The sequence below is a fragment of the Malania oleifera genome, chromosome 13 (genome assembly GCF_029873635.1).
Source record: "Malania oleifera isolate guangnan ecotype guangnan chromosome 13, ASM2987363v1, whole genome shotgun sequence".
NCBI lineage: Eukaryota > Viridiplantae > Streptophyta > Magnoliopsida > Santalales > Ximeniaceae > Malania > Malania oleifera.
This window is the reverse complement of record NC_080429.1, coordinates 19,567,508-19,586,993: the sequence shown is the minus strand read 5'-3', so window position 1 is coordinate 19,586,993 and position 19,486 is coordinate 19,567,508. Positions and strand designations below refer to the sequence as shown.

The 19,486-nt window shown below is 35.3% G+C and overlaps 1 protein-coding gene across 3 annotated transcripts in view; it reads left to right on the top strand.

Annotated features, from left to right (window-relative positions):
* The first annotated feature begins 2,776 nt into the window (after positions 1-2,776).
* The window catches only part of LOC131146932 (mitochondrial intermediate peptidase, mitochondrial), a 59,889-nt gene continuing 43,179 nt past the window's right edge, over positions 2,777-19,486 (top strand). The window contains exons 1-6 of one of the 3 annotated variants that reach the window (XM_058096786.1): positions 2,777-2,986; positions 3,982-4,063; positions 4,791-4,843; positions 4,961-5,015; positions 17,587-17,725; positions 17,877-17,931. In XM_058096786.1, the coding sequence (XP_057952769.1) occupies positions 2,805-2,986; positions 3,982-4,063; positions 4,791-4,843; positions 4,961-5,015; positions 17,587-17,725; positions 17,877-17,931 (566 nt within the window). In that variant the 5' untranslated portion in view covers positions 2,777-2,804. Of the gene's footprint in view, positions 3,071-3,176; positions 4,064-4,790; positions 4,844-4,960; positions 5,016-17,586; positions 17,726-17,876; positions 17,932-19,486 lie in introns of those variants that run through there. The other 2 variants (XM_058096787.1, XM_058096788.1) reach the window with 2 other exon arrangements.

Sequence of the window (19,486 nt, the reverse complement as noted above, 5' to 3'; positions counted from 1 at the left end):
ATTTTCGCTGCGCATTTGAGGTGTATGGATATGTATGTGAACGTGTATAGGGTGTACGTGTACCCCACGGGGTCGGATCCTCATTCAGTGTAGTATCATATATGTTTTAATTGATACAAAGACATGTTAGGTTACTAAATTCACACCTGAGACCCATCTGCGGGTTCGGGGCATGACAACTTGATCATGAAATGTCCTTCTTTATTAGGATATGCTACAACATATGGATTAGATGTTGACCAACACTGCCATTTTTAATCACTGATGCAATTCCTCTCTCATCAATATCTGCCTCTTCCACCGCCTTTAATATGATTTCTTTACTAGTTGCATTTTCTACTAATTGATTGAAACTGAGAACATATGCAAACACTAAACATGATACTCGGTCTACTATTGTCAAGTAAAGAAAATAACCAATCATACGCTTATATTGTTTGACATCCATGCTTACACTTTACTCATCATTTTTAAGTTTGATTGAGTTACTTATAGGAGTATTTAGCTCTTTTGTTTCATCCATGCAAAATCTCTTGAGTAGTTCTTTGATGTATTTGATTTGGTTGATGAAATTTATTTATTTATTTATTTTATTTTGAGTATGAGGAAGAAGGTGAGCTCTCCAATGATACTCATCTCAAATTCATCCTACATATTTTTTGGGTAAGGAAGCAATATATATTACTATAATGAGGGGTATTATTGAATAAATTAATAAGTATAAATGTTAAATTAATTGTACTAATTTAAAATATAGGTGTCAAAATAATCATTGGCTCTTTTTAAGATGTAATTAGTTTCATGTTGATTGATACGGCTAATCCAAGTCTAACAATTTATATTAACGTAACATTATAATTATATTTATCCTTTCAAGATGCTCGGGAGCCCAGAAGCTCACTAGGGTATGGGGACTCAACTTGCCAAATTGTCTTCGATAATGTTTGGGAACAAGTATTTGGGGTTTAGATTTAAATTTATATAGATTTGGAAGAAAAACAATATAATTTTATGTTATGTTTTATTTATATTTAAAGTATTAATTTGATGCTTCCAAATATAGGGTAAGAGGCTTTGTCCCTTATTTGGACAGGGTCATCTATTCTCATCATTAGTTTTAATGAGGTTTCAATAAAATTATAATGAATGTTGAAGTAGACTTATATCAGGTTTCGTTCTTAATTCAACTAAATAACTCATCCTTTATAGAAATGCTCAATGTTTTTAAACATTTCAATCTTGTTAATTTTTAACTTTTACAATTGTCTTCATGAAATAATTTTCGACTTCTTTGGAACTGAGTGTAATATCAATAATTGGTGGACTAGTGTTTATTTTTATTTTATTATAGGTGTTACATAAAGAATTTTGTTTAGTGGTCATAGCTAATTGCAAAACAGCTGAAAATTTTTAAAAAAATTTGGGATAAGAACTTAGTTTGCTAAATTGCCTTACAATAAAATAAATTTTATTACGATATTATTAATTTTTTTAACTGTTGAATTATTATACTGATATATATAAATAATATATCACGTTTTTTTTTTTCCTGAGAAGTGTTAAAAATTAAGTATTAAAAAGTTAATCTTGTATTTTCCTTATTTCTACATCTTACTTGACATTCCCTCATTCATTTTTTTAAAAAAAAAATGCTTGCTCCCTCTATGTATATATATTTTCAAATAAAAGGGTTGCTTTATAACTAAAATAAATAGTAGAAAGGTTTATTGTCACATCCAAAAACCTAAGGACACTTATAATATGATAAATATTATAAAGGTTGTAAGGCTTATTAATTTAGTCTCCTTCCCTGGGAGCTAGTAAGGGTGAACTTTGAATTAGTAGTAAGGTTATTCATTTTTGATTGGTTGATCATGTGTTTTAATCTAGGGAAACAAACTTTTTGCATAAAATAAAATATACGAATGCATGCATTATGTTTAATAAAAATATATTTTTAGAAAAGGATAGATGAAAAAAAATACTTATTTATAAATATACGAAAGCATACATTATGTCTAATAAAAATATGTTTTTAGAAAAAGATAGGTGAAAAAAAAACTTATTTAGGTTGCTATAAAAATTATTGAGTATACTAATGTTTGAAGTTCATAAAAAAAGTTGTAGAGTGTAGAAAAAAAAATTTAAAATGGCTAAATAAATATGTCAAATTTAAAAAATATAATTAAAATTTAGATAATCCTATAATTTTTGTGTAAAAATTATACAACATTTTTCAAAAGAAATAATTTACTAAAAAAATAAATTTAATGTTAAAAGAATGACAAACTCATGTTAGTATACTTTCTCTTTCCTCTTTTTTAAAGGACAAAAGACTTCACTTCTTTTATTAACCTACTTTCAGATTTCAAAAATATTACAAGTCTTTTTTGATTCTTATATAAAAGATACAATCCTCTCATGAAAAGATTATTTTTTTATAAAATATTAATAAGTTTATGGTTTTTTAGCAAATTTCATAAGAATTTTTTAAAATTCTTAAAACCTCCTGTGGTTCTTTAGAATTGGTAAAGATTTTTTATTAAATTTTAAAGGAAGTTAATGTGTTTTTACTCTTTAAAAAAAATAAAAATAAAAATCAAGCTTAAAAGAGTTTTTCATAATTTATATATATATATAAAATATATTAAATAATATTTTTCTTAAAAAATAATTGACGAACTCTAACATAATCTTGCGAGAAAAAAACATAACCTCGAAGTTAAAAGCATATATGTACCGTGACTGCACAAGCCATTTCTTTCCTAAACAGGCATCTGATCTCTGTTCAGGAACGCCCAACAATGTCAGCCCTACTGCGCAAGACCGCTGCGAGCCTCCGCACCTCAGGTCTTATCGGGCTCCGCCGCCTCCGCACCTCTACAGCTCCACAGACCGGGCGGTCTAATCCCACCGGTCTCTATGGCTTCCACCACCTCACGACCGCCAAAGGTTTCCGACGCCTCGTCGACGAAGCCATCGAGAGGTGAAGCGGAGCATAAACACTTTTTCATTTTAGTTTGCTTCACGAGAAAAAAAAAGATGAGGAAAAGGGAGAAAACTAATTAAGGTGCTTGGCTTAAGGATTCTTCATTATTTCGAGAACTATGAGACGTGATTTTTATTTTTGAACGTTATTTGGGGAATTTTTAACGCATTATTTCCTAACCAAGCAGATGGCTAAGCTTGATTGGTTAATTCTTCCATTGTAAATTACAAGAAAAAGGAAGAAAATTAAAGCTCTGTTCAATTGGACTCGGTCTTCTTTTATTTTCATGCGTCCTTTGGCACCCAAGAACAAGATTGAGGCTTTGTTTCGGAATTGTTCATTCCATGCCAACGTACCAATATTAACTGTGTGGGAAAAAAATGCTGCTGAGAAGTCACTGAGAAGGAAATGCTCTCTATGTTCTACTTAAAAATTCTTAGACGAAAATAATGCAAAGTCTGCTGAAAATAGCTTTCATGCTTCACTATCTTTTTCCTCCTTGTCTTTGCTTTTAGCTTAGATTAGATGCTTTGATATCAGTTTGGATTAATACCACGTTAAATTGCGTGAGCTTCAGAATTGATTAGTATTGAGATCGTGCTAATGTTATTGTATATCATTAACAAAAGTATATGGGCAATATTGACGATCACTTAAATTCAATTTTACTCCTCACAAATGTGTAATGAGAAGCATCTTTTAGGCTTTTGGGACTAAACCTGCATTTTAGACTCTGCATCGTATTATTATTGCTATTTTTATTATTATGAAATAGTTGACAACTGCCTTTATCAGGTGCAGTTTAAGTTCAACTTATTGTCTTTCCTAAGAAAATGTTGGATATGAAAAATAGAAACTTAGGTGAAATATTGAATTTTGAGTTCTTTTGTTAGACCTTACATTCTATAAGGATCGTTTGCATTTTTTTTTATTTTATTTTTTTTGCAGATGTATTCAGCTGCATGTTTTTACTGAGTTTTGACAATTGCTAGGTCTGGGGAGCTCATTGATTACATATCTAGGATGCCTTCATCAGCAGATATCATCCGAGCCATGGATGAGATTTCAGACACAGTAAGTTCATGACTTAATGCTCTGTTTGATTGATGAAGAAATTAAGATCATGTTTTTGAATCATTCCTCAGAAGTTTAGTTTTTGAAAATTGAAAAATAAAAGAAATTGCCTTGTGTTTAGCAGCACATTTTATGGTTTTTTGAAAATTTCTCTAAAAGCATTTTTTTTTTTTTTTTTTCAATTTTGATGTTGGAAAACTAGAGATAAAAGGGCAGCCCAGTGCACAAAGCTCCCATGTATGTGGTGTCTGAGGAAAGGGCAGACCACAATGGGTCCAGAGATGTTGCATTTTTGCAAGAGACTGCTTCCGTGTCTTGAACATGCAGTGACAACTCTACTGTTGTGCCTTGGCTCCCATGTTGGAAAACAAGAAATGATTGTTATTTTTTTAGCTGTTTTGTTATTGGTATGAATACTTTCTGAAAACATTCCTTTGAAACCCAAAATGGACAGGTTTTCAATATCTAATCATTAGAATTTTAGTATTTGGAATTCCAACAATAGTTTCTTCTAAAGTAAACCTAATATAAATTAGTTGGCTTAGCGGAAGCGAGTTTCTCAATTTTCCAAGTGTAATATAATAATAGTTTTTTTTCCTTTTGCATTAATTTAGTTGTCAACCAAAATGAGAACTAGGATTATAATTTTATTAGTTTCTCATTTTTCATTATATGTTGTTTGCAACTTTCAAGGTGTTTTTGACAATTATATTAATTGATTTGTTAGGTCTGCTCTGTTGTTGACTCTGCAGAACTGTGCCGACATACTCATCCAGACAGGTTCTTACAAATGACTTATACTGTCATGCTTGTGAAAATTGAATTTTGTAGTAGTAGTAGTAACATTAGAATTGGTGGTGTTAGCATGGGTGATTGTTCAATATCTTGATATTTCAGGGACTTTGTTGAGGAAGCCAACAAGGCGTCAATGAGAATTAATGAATATCTACATGTGAGGTGACCCGTGCTTCATTTGGCTTTTGTTATTTTTATTTTTTGATAAGTAATAATGAATCTATTTTCTTATTAAGGCACTGATGCAGATGACTAGAGCGGAATTATTATAATGTATCAAAGCAAATTAAAATCACTAGCTCACACTTTATTTTGTTCTGTGGGAGTACTTATTCACTTCTTTGACTCACCTACATTAACTGAAGGGTGGCTTGGCTGAAAGTCAACAAGAATGCTACTTGTGTTCTTCACTTTCTATTTCTATTTATGACTGCACTATCTAGAAAATGGACTTTAAATGCAGTAACACTTCTTCACTTCTTCATAAATAACAATCTCAATGAATGATGGTTCACTAAAATATACCATACGCTGGCGATCAATCCTTAGAGAATATCAAATAAGACTAAACTTCAAAGAATTTAAATACAAGTCAAAATCAAATATAAATTTGTATAGTTTCAAGCTAATCTAGCAAGAACCCCAAGAATTTCTAATCTAATTATAACTATCTCCATTTTGAGACATTAACTCCCCAAATTTGCAAGTCATATGCATTCCTTTCATTACCTTAAACATTTTTGGGGAGGAGAAGGGGATAAAGCTACAGTTGCTTAGCAAGTTCAACCTTATACACTACAGATCAAGTACAGTATTATTATCATATAGTATATATTGCAATTATATCCATATACATTAATTCTAACACTTGGTAGGCAATGCAAACAAATTCATAAAACAAACTGTATATCTGTATATGTAAATCTCATATATGCATTCATAAATCAATATTTTAAACATTTCCCCCCCCTTTATAATCATTCTCAATTCTTACTCATAGATAAAAACCGTGCTACAATCACTTTATACCCCTTAGCTAGGCTGTTAATAATCATCGTTCACGACAAGTTTCATAAAGAAACTCATTGATACTTTTATGCAAGAGAAACTGTCATTGTTGAAACATGTTGAATAACAATAAAATATTTTCATTTTCAAATTAAATAGAGTGTGAGATTCTACTTACCTCCCTAATGCTCCAAACAACTAGAAATGTCCAATAAACTTGCTTAGAAACCTAAACATGAGCATTGCATAATATTAGACTTGGTTCTAAGGTTTAGGCTGAAGTCTGTCAAACCACACCCCCTTAGGTAAAACAGCCATAACTCATCCTATGAAACTCGAAATTACAATCTGTTTTTGCATTAGAAACTAGACTTAAATATCTTTCCAACCGTATTTGTCCCGTAACTCCCAACACAAAATGCTTAACAAATCTTGAACTTGCTCACAGCTCAAAGATTTAGGCATAACTCTAGAAAAATCAGATTAAGGCACCATTTATGGTGTTTGAAACTAGACTCAATTATCTTTCCAATGATATATGATAACACAACAAACAACAAAACCAAGCATTTAGTCCCACTAGGTGGGGTCGGCTATATGAATCCTTTTCCGCCAATTTATGCGATCATGGACCATTTCTTTTGACAAATTTAGGGATATTAAATCCTTACTCGTTATCTTCTCTCAAGTTATTTTAGGTCTACCCCAAAATTTCGATTATTAGTATTTGATTCTGGCTATCAGACCTGCAATCGAAACCCAACATCCAATAACTACCAATTCATCTTGATTCTCTAACCCTAATTGTTTCATCCCTTATTCTCCTTTAATTACCATTCTTAAACTTGTTTAGATCATGATTAACAATCTTACAACAATAAATTTGATAGGGAGAAGAAATTATCCTTGAGAAATCCATAAAATCCCAAAAATCGTATGTAATTTCCGTAACTCCATCCTTCTTACCCAAAATTGAAAATTAAGAATAACTTTGCCACAAAACATAATTTTTTTTTACTAACTTTGATACCAAAAACTTTCAGAGAATTGTAGAATTGCGACTTAAGGTTGGTCCAATCCTCTCTAATGCCCTAGGAATAAGAAACGACTCTTTAGCGTTTTTCTAATGTTCTTCTTCTCTTTTTATTTTCTTGCTCATTAGGAATAATAGCTTGTTCCAATCCTCTCTATTGCCCTAGGAATAAGAAACGTCTCTGTAGGGTTTAACTAATGCTCTTCTTCTCCTTCTCTTTCTTGCTCATTGGGAATAATAAGAAACCCTATGTATTACTTAAAGATTTTGGGCTCCTAACTCTACTTAGCCCATAATAAAACTAATACAATAATAGGGCTCTCTAATATTCCAACCCAGATTTTTTGGGTTGGGGTATTACAGTAATAGTGATGCCTAGCTGCAGAATTGCCTTGTTAAATAGCACAACTAGTTATTGGTAGCTTCCAAAAACTTGCCACTAGTGCTGCCTATGCTAGTTAGGATCCTTGCTTGAATTCATTCTGGAAAATCTTGTGTGTGTTTTTCTCACAATATTTAGAACAGCTAGACGGATTTCCGAGAAGCCTCCTTCGATTGTCATGAATGACAGTGGCATAACATTTTTGGTGTCTTGTATTTGGATGAGCTACAAAGATAAATAAGTAATGGTGTTTTAAAGCAACTCGTTAATCGTCATCTTTATTTACCTACTACACAGCAAAACTGGCTTGAGGCATGTACTCATTTATTTTGAATGTTTTGATTGGCTGTTCAATGAATTGAAATGGTAAAACTCCAAAGAGTTCAAACTGTTCTCAAAGAGCTGGAAAGTTGGAGCTTATTTAACGACTGTTCATTTCTTGCATCATTGTCCACTGATCTAGAGAAACTTTTCAAGAAAATATTTAATTCAAATAATATTATGATGCAAAAGTCAAGCAAATGGTTGATTTTGTTGAAATGAGTTTGGAAGTTTTAAATTTTAATTGATTATGCATTCATTTATAAATTCTATGAACATGGGGTGTACTGTTTATAAACTATGAAATTGCAAGCTAAATTGATTTCAAGAACTGGATGATGTGTTATGTTCTCATTTCTAGGGATTGATTGTCTTACTATTGTGTCCTTATGATTACCATGTTTAGTATATTTTTCAATAACCTATATGGAATTTGTAGCACTATTTTATTAATATTCAATATTTCAGTTGAATTTTAGTAAAATGATTCTACAAATTGTATACAGGTTACTGAAAGACATAACCTATATCATTTGCAAGATTACTAAGCCTTAACCTAGATTTCACTGTCGTATCATTTGTTCTCTCACAACCTCATTCTCACTTACCCCTTCAAACCTCCTGTAATCCCTTGCAACCTTTGCTGCCATTCTTCTCTTGTAGGTCAGGTTTGCAGCTTTAACCTCCACATTCGCCATAAAAATCGTCACATTCCCATGGCCAGATGGTAAAAAAAATCTCGATTAGTAAGAAACAGTTCATATCAATGTTTTAAAAGGCGAAAGCGTAAGGCCAGGCGTTTTACCCTCCGTGAGGTGAGGTGTAAGCCTCAAGGCGTTGAGGTGTAAGCATTTTGGGACTATATTTTTTAAAATAATTAATAAATAAAAAAATTATATATAGTATAAAAATGAGAAAAATGTTAGAATAATGGAGAAAAAAAAATGATAATAATAAGCCATAAGTTTTCAAACAGAAGAGAAAAAGCCAAATTACAAATTTCTTTCCAAGAACCTCAGACCCATCAAACAGAGACCTCGAAAGAGAGAGCAGAGGCTTCGAGAGAGAGCAGAGGATTCGAGAGAGAGAGAGAGCAGAGGCTTCGTCGAGGCTTCGAAAGAGAGAGTAGAGGCTTCGAGAGAGAGCAGAGGTTTCGTCGAGCTTTGTCGAGGCTTCGAAAGAGAGAGCAGAGGCTTTCTTGAGCTTTGTCGAGGCTTCAAAAAAGAGAGCTGTGGCTTTGTCGAGGCTTTGAAGAGAGAGCAGAGGCTTCGTCGACAGAGTAGAGGAGAAGAAGCTTCACAAGAGAGAGAGGTAGGATAGGGTTTCAGTGCAATACCGAAAGGCGTACGCCTTGACGCTGAGGTGTAAAAAAGCTAGGGTTTTTGTCTAATGCGTACGCCTTTTTACCTAATGTGTACGCTTTTATGGAGTTACTCCTTTTCACTTATGCCTTGGTGTGTTTTTGGCCTAAAACGCCTAAAGGCACGCCTCAAAAACGCCTTTAAAATCACTAGTTCATATTAGAAGAGAGAAGTAGAGCTTGGTGCATCACAGAAAGATCTAATCTATGATGCTTCTTCATCTCTCTTTTAGACGAGGATTGACTTTGGCTGGAAATAAAATTGTGATCATTCCTCTTTTTGAATACAACAATCCCTTGGGTAAGGATATTTAGGGCTCCCAACCACATTATCATGAGAAGGCTGAGGGCAAACTCATTTGGGAGGGTCATCTCATAAGAGAGAGGATACTGCCAAAGGGGTCCTTCATCGGGTTGGAAAAAGTTTTGGGAAGCCTTGAAGAGCAAGGAAAATGGGAGCAATAGAGCTAAGAACCACCAAGAATTGAGATGCTTCGACTGCTGTTCATCCAATGTGGATATACAAATCAAATCAAAGAAGCACTCAATCTTCTTAAGAATTGCACTTCTGTCTCACTGGCAATCGAGGAGTTTCGATGAGCAAGGGAAGCAATAAAGAAACCAAAAAACGGGTAAAAAGGAAAAGATCTTTCTTGGGGCAAGTAGCATGGAGTCTCAACATGCACTTTAAGGAAAATATTCAAATACGAATTTGAATTATTTTATGCCTGGCTAAGTCACTGGTTAGTGCTAGGCCCATAATTGGGAAGGCCCAAGAACCCACAATAGCAAGTCCTGTGTGGGGGCAGTTGAGAGCAGCCCAAATTAAAGCCCAAAAGAGCTCTAAATAGGTTCTCTTAAAAAGGCAGCCCAAATCCATTCCTTTAGGGTCATTTGTAGAACCCACGAAGAAGCTAGGGCATGCTACGAAAAAGGAAAGCCCTCTAGCCTGGTAGAATCCAAAAAATCCACATTGAAGAGATTATCAAAAGCTTATAGGAAGATCTTGGGAGTTGGGTGTTCAAATAGAAAACTGCCAGCTCTGAGGGAAAAGAGTCACAAATGAATTTCAATGAAGATGACAAAGACTCTTTTAGTCCCCACTCCTCCAAGAATGAGAGGCTTCTAATTGAACATCTTTGCAAGGAAAGTGGGTTCTTAGAGGAAGACATGGCTATAGCGGGAGAGAGCTAAGAGGATTTATTATTTGACAAAGATTGCAGAATTGCCTATCATAGAAATGCAAAATTAGACAAGGTCCAAATATAGGATAATCTTTGCCTAAATATTTCAGATGCCCATCTTGCACATCATTTGAATTCAAACAATTGCCAAGTGACCACTTCATTTCTAATCCTAGCAACCACAAAATTGGGAAATGACCATCCAGAGGTAATGCTCTTCTTTTTGGTAATCGCCCTATTTTGGTGGAGTTTCATAAACATTTTGAGTCACCCTTTTGTCTTGTAGGGAGTCATCTGAGGAGGAAGCTTCCAAAACTGTGGATTTATTAGATGATGAGAGGGATAATCAGGTCCAGGATCTCCTGTATAAGTTGGACCTCGCCCTCATAAATTAGAGGGGAGAGAGTTAAGTTTGAGGAAAGGGAGTTAGGGGATGGAAAGAAGGCTTAGAATTTCTTTCAGATAATAAAATAGATCTATTAAATAGAAGACATAAATATAGTGGAATGAGGATAAGAAATCCTCCAAGGAAAAAGTGCAAAAGAAAAAAACGAAAAAATTTCTCCAAAGTTGCTTTCCAATCCCTTTGAAGAAGGCTAAGAAATTGAGGAGGGAATGCTTCATTGGTTGAATATAACAAGGAGGCAAGGCCTTGAGGGTCTTTAGCTGTGTTAAATGAAGATCCTTTCTTGGAATTTTAGAGGTTTAAGGGAGTGAGGTAATAGCAGAGTAGTCAAGGAGCTTGTAAGTAAAGTCAGCCCTAACATTTTATCCCTCCAAGAAACTAAGCTGCGGGAAGTAGATCCTTTCCTCCTTAGATATCTCTAGGACTGTAGAAACAAATACTAGGTTGCACTACCCTCATCTAGGGTGTTGAGGGCCAAGTGGTTATTTCTAGGACATGAGGGTGGCGTCCTCAAAGGATGCCCCTTGAGGGGTCTTTTGCTTTGTCAGTCCTATAAGATCTTAGAGGCTTTGGAGAGTGTTGGTTTACATTGGTTATGGCCCAAACTTGTCTTCCTTGAGGAACTCGTTCTTGGAAGAATTGACAGGTGTCTTTGGCTTGTGCAGTTTGCGTTGTGTGGCGGTGGTGGGAGGACTTAAATGTCACCAGCTCTAAAGATAATCTAGGGAGTTCTAGTATCTCTACAAGTATCAGGAAATTTTATTCTCTTGTTTGGGATTGTGGGCTTAGGGATCTTCCTTTAAACAATGATTTATGTCAGGAGAAATATGAGCTTCCTCTCACATTGATAGATTCTTGTTTACTAACATGTGGGAAGACACATTTCCACATCTTGTCTAGGATACTCTTCCTAGGCCTATCTTTGGCCACAAGCGTCTCCTTTTCAAGTCTAATTTGGTGTAGTGGCTAACACACCCCTCATTGCAAGAAAGCATTAAAGTTTGGTGGGGTGAGTGTCTAGTCTAGGAGTAGGAGGGTCTTAAGGTATTGAAAAAATTGAAGTACGTGAAATCAAAGCTGAAAATTGGGAATAAAGAGATTTTTGGCATCACCAAAGAAGCAAAAAACAATATCCTTTCATAAATTGGTGGATTGGACATGCTCGAGGAGCATCGCCATGTAGATGAGGAGGATAGGTCTAGGAGGTCTTCTCTTTGTAATGATTTGGAGGTTAGCTTATGGAGTGAGGATACGTGTTGGTGTCAGAAAGCTGGGTGTAGGGGGTTAAGGAGGGGGATTGCAACTTCGAATTTTCTTAAGGTGGTGTGTGGGAGGAGGAAAGGCTACATCAGGGAATTGGAAGTAGACTATGGATTGTGGTGAGAAGGCAATCATAGGTTTGGGGACGAGCTTACTAACTTCTTTTAAAAATTGTTTAGTGAGGAGGCCTCAAATAGTGATGGTATATGGTCTTGATTGGAGCCTAATTGAGGTGAGTTCTACTTGGTCACTTGAAAGATCTTTTGAGGATGAAGAAATGAAATGAATTTGTGTTCAAGTTGGGAAACGAGAAGGCTCTTGGCTTGGATGGTTTTGCCATGGGTTTTGAAAGAAATGGGAGGTCTTGAAAGATTACCTCACACAGTTTTTCGAATAATTTCATCATAATGAGGTGAGTATTACGAACTCTATCTTTGTCACCCTTGTCCTCAAGAAGGAGAGATCCCCGAGAGTGAGGGACTTCAGACCTGTCAATCATGTTTCTAGTCTCTACAAAATCCTCTCCAAGGTCCTAGCACAGTCTGCGTTTATTTGTGACAAACAAATTTTAGACGCAGTGCTTGTGGGTTTTGGCTAACAAGGTGGTGGAGGATGTTAGGAGGGGTAGGAGAGTTTAAACTAGACTTTGGGAAAGCCTGTGATATGGCTGATTGGGGCTTCTTGGATAATGGGATAAGCATGAAAGGTTTTGGGGAGGTGTGGAGAAAATAGATTAGAGGCTGCCTATACTTGATTTGCTTGTCAGTTATTGTCAATAGTCACTTGAGAGAGTGGTTCAAGGTGTCCGGTGGCTTAGGCAAGGGGACCCATTGTCTCCTTACTTGTTTATCCTAGTGGTGGATACCTTGAGTAGGTTGTTCTCGCACTCACAAGGTTTGAGGGTGATCAAGGGCCTTTATATGGGGAGGGATCTTCAGTTCAATGAATTTGTGTGTTTTCTTGAAGACAATGTTGTGAAATTTTGTAAGGTTATTATCTTGCTTAAAATATTTGAGAAGATGTTGGGATTAAAAATCAACTTGTCTAAAAGTGGGTTAGACAACATCAACTTGGGTATTGGGGACTAATTGAGGTTTAGGACCTTGGTGGGTTGTGCACCCCTTGAATGGACACTAACTTAACTTGGACTCCCCCTTGGAGGCAACCAAATTTCTGCAGTGATTAAGGAGGCTGGAGGGTTGGAAAAGGAGCTCGAAATTTGCATCATGCTTAGTGTCTGGAGAGTTTGATGCATTCATTTGGTTGGGATTTTGGAAAGATAGGAGAAATCACTTAGTTAGTTGGAGGTTGTTAGATTTAAATATGAAGGGAACATGGTCTTGGCAATGCAACCACAATAACCAAACACACCTTAATCCTACTATGTGGGGTTACATGAATCTCTTTTTGCCAATTTACATGATCGTAGGCAATTTCCTTTGAAAAATTAAGGGCTGTTAAATTCCTAGTCATTATCTCGTTCCAAAATTTTAGGTCTACCCTACCCATTTCACAACTAGTAAGAGTGACTAGCTCACTCCTTGTCACTAGTGCACTCCTGCGCTGTACATGCCCAAACCATTTGAGTTGCTCCTCCCTTATCTTATCTTCTATAGGTGCTATGCTTAACTTATGGTGCATATGTTCATTCAATGATTTATCTGTAAACGTTGTACCCCTTATCCACCTTAGCATTCTTGTTTCAATGACTTTTAGTTTTTGGTAATGCTGTTTCTTAGTTGTCTAACATTTTTATCCATATAGCGTAGTTAGTATTATAGCTATCTTATAAAACTATAGCTATCTTATAAAACTTTCCTTAATTTTAAGGTATCTAGGATCAAGGACTTAAATTTTGATTTCGATGGAAATTGCGATGGTCTCAATTTATGGAAATTTTGATGGAATTTTTGATTTTGATTTAAAGAAATTGCGGAAATTTATAGTAAATGATGGAAATTTTCAATAAAACTTTAGGAAATATTAAAATAGGTGATTATGCAGTTGAATAGGATAACATGCCTGAAGCACTTCTCCATTTTACCCACCCTGCTTTAACTCTACATTCAACATCATCTTAGATTTCTATTTGAGCTTGCATAATAGATCCAAGGTATCAAAATCTAGTAATACTATTAACTTTTTGACCATTAAGTTGATCTTTTTTCCAATGTACCTATGCTATTGAAATTACATTTAATATATTTTGTCTTATTTCTACTTATCCTAAAACCTCTAAATTCTAAAATTTCTCTCCATAATTCTAACTTAGTTTCTACTCACTTCCCTGGGTCTTTGCAATGCGATTTCCAAAAATATCTTCCTAACTAGTAAATGGTTGTGGAGGTTTCGTCTCCCTACGGCACGATGAGATTAAAAGTAAATATGGGCTCTATTGTAATGGATGGGAGACAAGAGTGTAGGAACCCGAACCAAGAAAAAGAAAAGAAAAAGAGAAAGAAAAAGAAAAGAAAGGAAATAGGAAAAACCGTCGAGGGTTTCAGTAGGGCAATGGTTTGGTAAGACCAAACTGTCAACGGTTTCAGAAATCTCAGGGAAATCGTCGACGGTTTCAACAACTGAATGTTTTTATATAAGAATATGGGGAAAATTGGTTTGGTAAGTGACCAAACCGTTGACAGTTTTAGGAAAACCGTCGATGGTTTTCCCCAGGCTGAGCTTACTTAAGTGAGAAGTAAACTTAATTTTAACATAACTCTTATATTTTTCTCTCTCTTATTAGGGTTTTAGAGTCTCTCTCTCTCCTCTCACCCTCTCACGTGACCCTCTCTCTCCTAAGCTCATCCAGAGTTCTCCCTCGCTCTCTGATCATCTCTCTCTCTCCTCCCGGCTAATCGGTCCTCGCTCCTCGACCGATTGAGAAGCTAGGGTTTTGTTCTCTAAAGCAGTAGGCAGTTTTTCAGGAACAAGTAAGGGGATTAGATTATGTTAGTTATTTTTGAAATGTGAACCGATTAAACTGAAGTATATGTATACAGGTATACTATGTATGATTTTTAAATGAATCAGGCGTATGAAAATGAGGGTTTGCGTATTATATACGTATTTGGGGAAAACTAAAGTGAGTAAGGGTAATCATCTCCTTTTTCATATAAAACTTATATTAAGAGCTAAATAAAATTACGGAGATGATTATAAACTTGTTTTTAGCAAAGTGTATTTTCCCCGGGCAGTTTACTATATTATGATTTCCCACTCAAATCGTGTGGCATGAGAACGATAATTATTGCGTAATTAAGCCTAATGGTTTTCATGGTATTACACAGTGAAAGATATGACGGCTGTATGCTGAGTTATGATATGACAGTTGTATGCCGGGTTATGATATGACGGCTGTATGTCGGGTTATGATATGACGACTGTATGTCGGGTTACGATATGACGACTTTATGCCGAGATACGATACGACAAGTTTTATATGGAATTGTGAACATGAAAGGTTTTATACGGATTTGTGAAAATGAGTTCATGTTACTGTTTTTATTACGTAAATTATATATATGATTTATGAACCCTGAGGGACTAGATTTTATGGAAGCTCGGTACCGCAGCTAGTGAAAGTATTAGTGCAGCCACACGGTAGTGGACGTATAGGCCTTAGATAGTTGATTTGACCTGCGAAGAGTTGTGGACCATCCCTGGAGTCCAGACCAAGCTACGATAGGCAAATCGTACTTTAGTGCATGTTATGTTGATCTAGCAGTGGTTGGCTAGCCAGATTGTTAGGTCTAGTCTTTAGACCGCACAACCTGATCATGGGGGTTATTCATGATGTTATATGATGGCCCAATAAGGAAGGTTCTCTATCCATATATGTTATTTATGAAAAATGGGCTATAATGAGCCGACCGTATGTTATCAAGGCAAATGTATGTATTTTTCAGTTATAAAGGTGTGAGTATAGGTTTAATAATGCTTTTCATGTTCAGTTAAATAAAAGAATGTATTATGTTCACCCTAAAACTCATGTTAGCGTCACACTGATGATAATCTAATCCGTCTTACTGAGAAGTGTCTCATCCATTTATCCATCTCATATTTTAGGTCCTACAGGGAATCGAGCCCAGCGTGCTATGGGGCTAGGATTAGTTTTTGGTAGTTATCGTTAGTGTTGTGAGACACTGGATTTGGTATGTTCAGTTTATTTTGGCATGTAATATATAGGACATGGAAATACATATGTGTAACTGGGATGGTTTAGAACTCTGGTAAAGTATTTTGAGGTTTAATTATCTTCCGTTGTAGGTTTTATATTCAGATATGGACAGGAGCACCTGGGACCCCATTTCGGGTTTGGGTCGTTTTACTTATGGTATCAGAGATATATGTATAGGAAATGACACTCTGGGCCCACCACGTTTGGGGCGCTACAAAGAGAGTAGTGGCATTATTTCCCATTCATGCCTGCAGACCTGGTGGCGAGTATGTTCTTCTCTTTTACTTGCTTTTTAGCAGGAATTGGAAATGGGAATAGGTTCGCTTTTGGGAGGATTTTTGGGTGGGGGATATGTCCTTGTAACTGAAGGTGCCCTGGTTGTTCAAGCTCTGCTCTTTCTATAATGCACCTGTCAGTTCATTCATCTTTTTGAAGAGGGTTGTTGTTTCGTGGAAAATGAATCTCAACGAAAGAGAGGTTGATGAGCTTACCACCTTACTCTCCATTTTGGACCACTTTGTTCCTTCCAATAAGGAGGACAAAATAGTGCTGGGGGGGGGGGGGAGTTGATCTTTTGAGGTTGTTCACTTCAAAATCCTTCTTTTCGGATTTTCAATATCTCCTCTTCCATAGACCAAGTTGGATTAACATGCATGACTCACTTCAAAAAAGAAGACCCTACAGACCTCCTTCCGGATCAGTGCATCGTGTGCTGTGAGTTTAATGAAACAAATGCTCACCTGTTTGTGCATTGTAAGGTGGCAAAGCCAGCCATGGAATAATCTTCTCTTATTTTTGTGAAGACTTGATGGCACTGCAGAATGTTGGTGATCTTTTGCTGGTGAAATATAGGGGGTTTTGGCCGAAATCAAGATGGTAATGTTCTTTGCAGTGGAGCTGTATGCGCTATCATGTGGATTCTTTGGATAGAGATGAACTTGAGAATTGTTAAGGGCTGCATAAATTGTTCTGACTTCTTATGGGATGGAGTGGTGTTCTTGGCTTCTTTTTAGGCCAATTCTTTTGGTTTATATCTTTTTCCACTGGGCTTTTATCACTGCCTGACCTTCAAAAGGATTGGAAGGCAGCTCTTTAGTGTCCTGGATCCACAGGTGATATTTTGTTATATTGGATTAGCTTAGTGGCTGTAAGCAAGTTTGAGCAGCAGAATTTCTGAAATGGTGTCATGGGATTTAGCTAATTGTCTTGGACCAGCTGGGTCCTTTGAGCAGAGTAACTTATAGTTGATGAAACGGTTTCAAGTAATCCTTTGGATAATTTATTAATGGATATTCCCAAGTTAGGTGACCCATATCATTATTTGCTTTCCTTTTGTTTCATATAGTATTGACTTTTAGGTTCAATGGTTTTTAACAATTTTTTTGCAGCAATTTTGGTGCTCATTTGCTTTATGCAAATAATACCTGTTATGTTATTTGTTAATAACAATACTTGAAAACTGAAATCAGTTAACTTTGATTTATGCTTGATGCAATTGGCAATGTTTATGGTTAAGAGTTATATTTTTTCTGTATTGATTCTACATATTTCTAAATGATTTCTTCAAATGCATGCTCTATTGCCAATAACTGTACAGTATCTAAATACAAATCATGCTTTATACAATGCGGTGTTGAAAGCTGAGCAAGATGGCCATTTGCTCTCCCAAGAAGCTCAAAGGGCAGCGCATTACCTACGTGTTGACTTTGAGAAGGGTGGAATCCACCTCTGTGCAGGTTCACATTTCATGGTTTACTTTCAAATTTTCTCTTGCAGTCACCAGTCTTGCTATATTTGTTTTTAGTTTTTTTCAGTTTTTTTTTTTAAAGTTTTTTTTATTTTTTTTTCCCTCTGGTTTAAAACGAACATTTGACTTTTTCTTAACAGAAAAATTGGATCGACTTAATCAGCTAAACAAAGACAGTGCTCATTTGTGCAAGGAGTAAGTAACTGTGATCCAAAATCATCAATTATGTTGTCACAATTAATTATTTTCATTCTCTACGCTCCTTGTGATGATATGTTGCCATGAAACAATCATGTAAATTTTTTTTCTACAAAATAAAATTTATTTGATGTTTCATGGGTAATCTAAATCTATTGCTTCTGCATAATGGATTTGGTGATTTTCTTTTCTTGTTTTGTTGATATATTATTAAGAGAATTAACTTTTCCTTCTCTCAGATAAAAATGAATAGTAGAATTATTGATAATGTTGGATTTGATTTTGAGGTTGTTGTAGGGAATTGCATTGTTGGAGTGATGCAATTCTGATTGTTTGATCCATTCCCACCATTTATTGAGTAGATAGTATTGCTAATTTGTTTCTGAATTGATCTTATCTTATTTTTCTGCTGTCTTTCTTTTTGTTTCCATTTTCTTCTTTGTTAGTTGTGGAAAAGTGATGTTAGATGCATTGGTGCATAGTTACATTAGCTGCATTCTTCTGTAATTCTTAATTGGTGCATACTGTATCTGATATGTTTTGAGTCCAGCAACAGATAGGGTGGCAAGTTGCATCTCAACTTTATTTATTTATTATTGTGCAAAATATTTTAAAAATTCCTTCATGCGTGCAATCTCATACACATTGTGGTGAAGCTCAAAGGTTATAGATTTCGACTAAAAAATTTCAAGGCTTTAGTATTACAAAAATTTCAGTGTAGATTTTGATTTTAAAAGAGGAAATTGATGTTAAGCATGATTTTTTTTAATGAAACTTTAGATTCTGTTAATAAACATAATGATGCAAGATTTAGAACTAAATATTTTATAATTTTTTTTAGTAGGGAAAGAAATTATGTACATAAGAAAGAATATACAATGAAGATAAGAAAGCTTCCACAGAAAAAAAAGAAAATAAAATAAAAGAAAGAAAAGGAACATAAAACAAGAGAAAACAAAACCAGTACAAGAGATAGAGCTGGCACTGCCATCCAATCTCCCTGAAGATTACAGAGACCAAAGCACCCAAAACATCCAGAAGAGAAAGCTCATAATGACGCAGAAAAAAAATTGATCCTGTCCCACAGCAAATTAGTAGTCATTTAATGGTCATTGGCAATGGTGATAACTTCTGTCAAGCCAATTCACACATGAAATAGACAAAAATGTGCAATACCATACTGTACTTGCTTCTTTTTTCCTCCCAAAACCACTAAAGCAGTCAAGAGAGTATCTTCTAAAGAGTTAAGACATACCCAACACTCACCAAATAAAACGGAAGAGTTTGTTCTATAGAATCCAAGCACCAGCAGAGTGAAGAAATAGATGAACAAGATCAACACCAGCGTAGCACATACACAAGCATCCTAATGTGCATGAGATTGTTGGTGTTCTCTATTAAGAATGCCCATCTACACAAAAGTCTTAACATTAAGGGGGACCCTGGCTTTCTGCAAAAAATTAACAAGAGGGAAGGAATTTGAGGGCCGAAACAAACAAGAATAAAATGATTTACAAGAAAACATGCATGAAACATCCAAAGTCCAAATCCT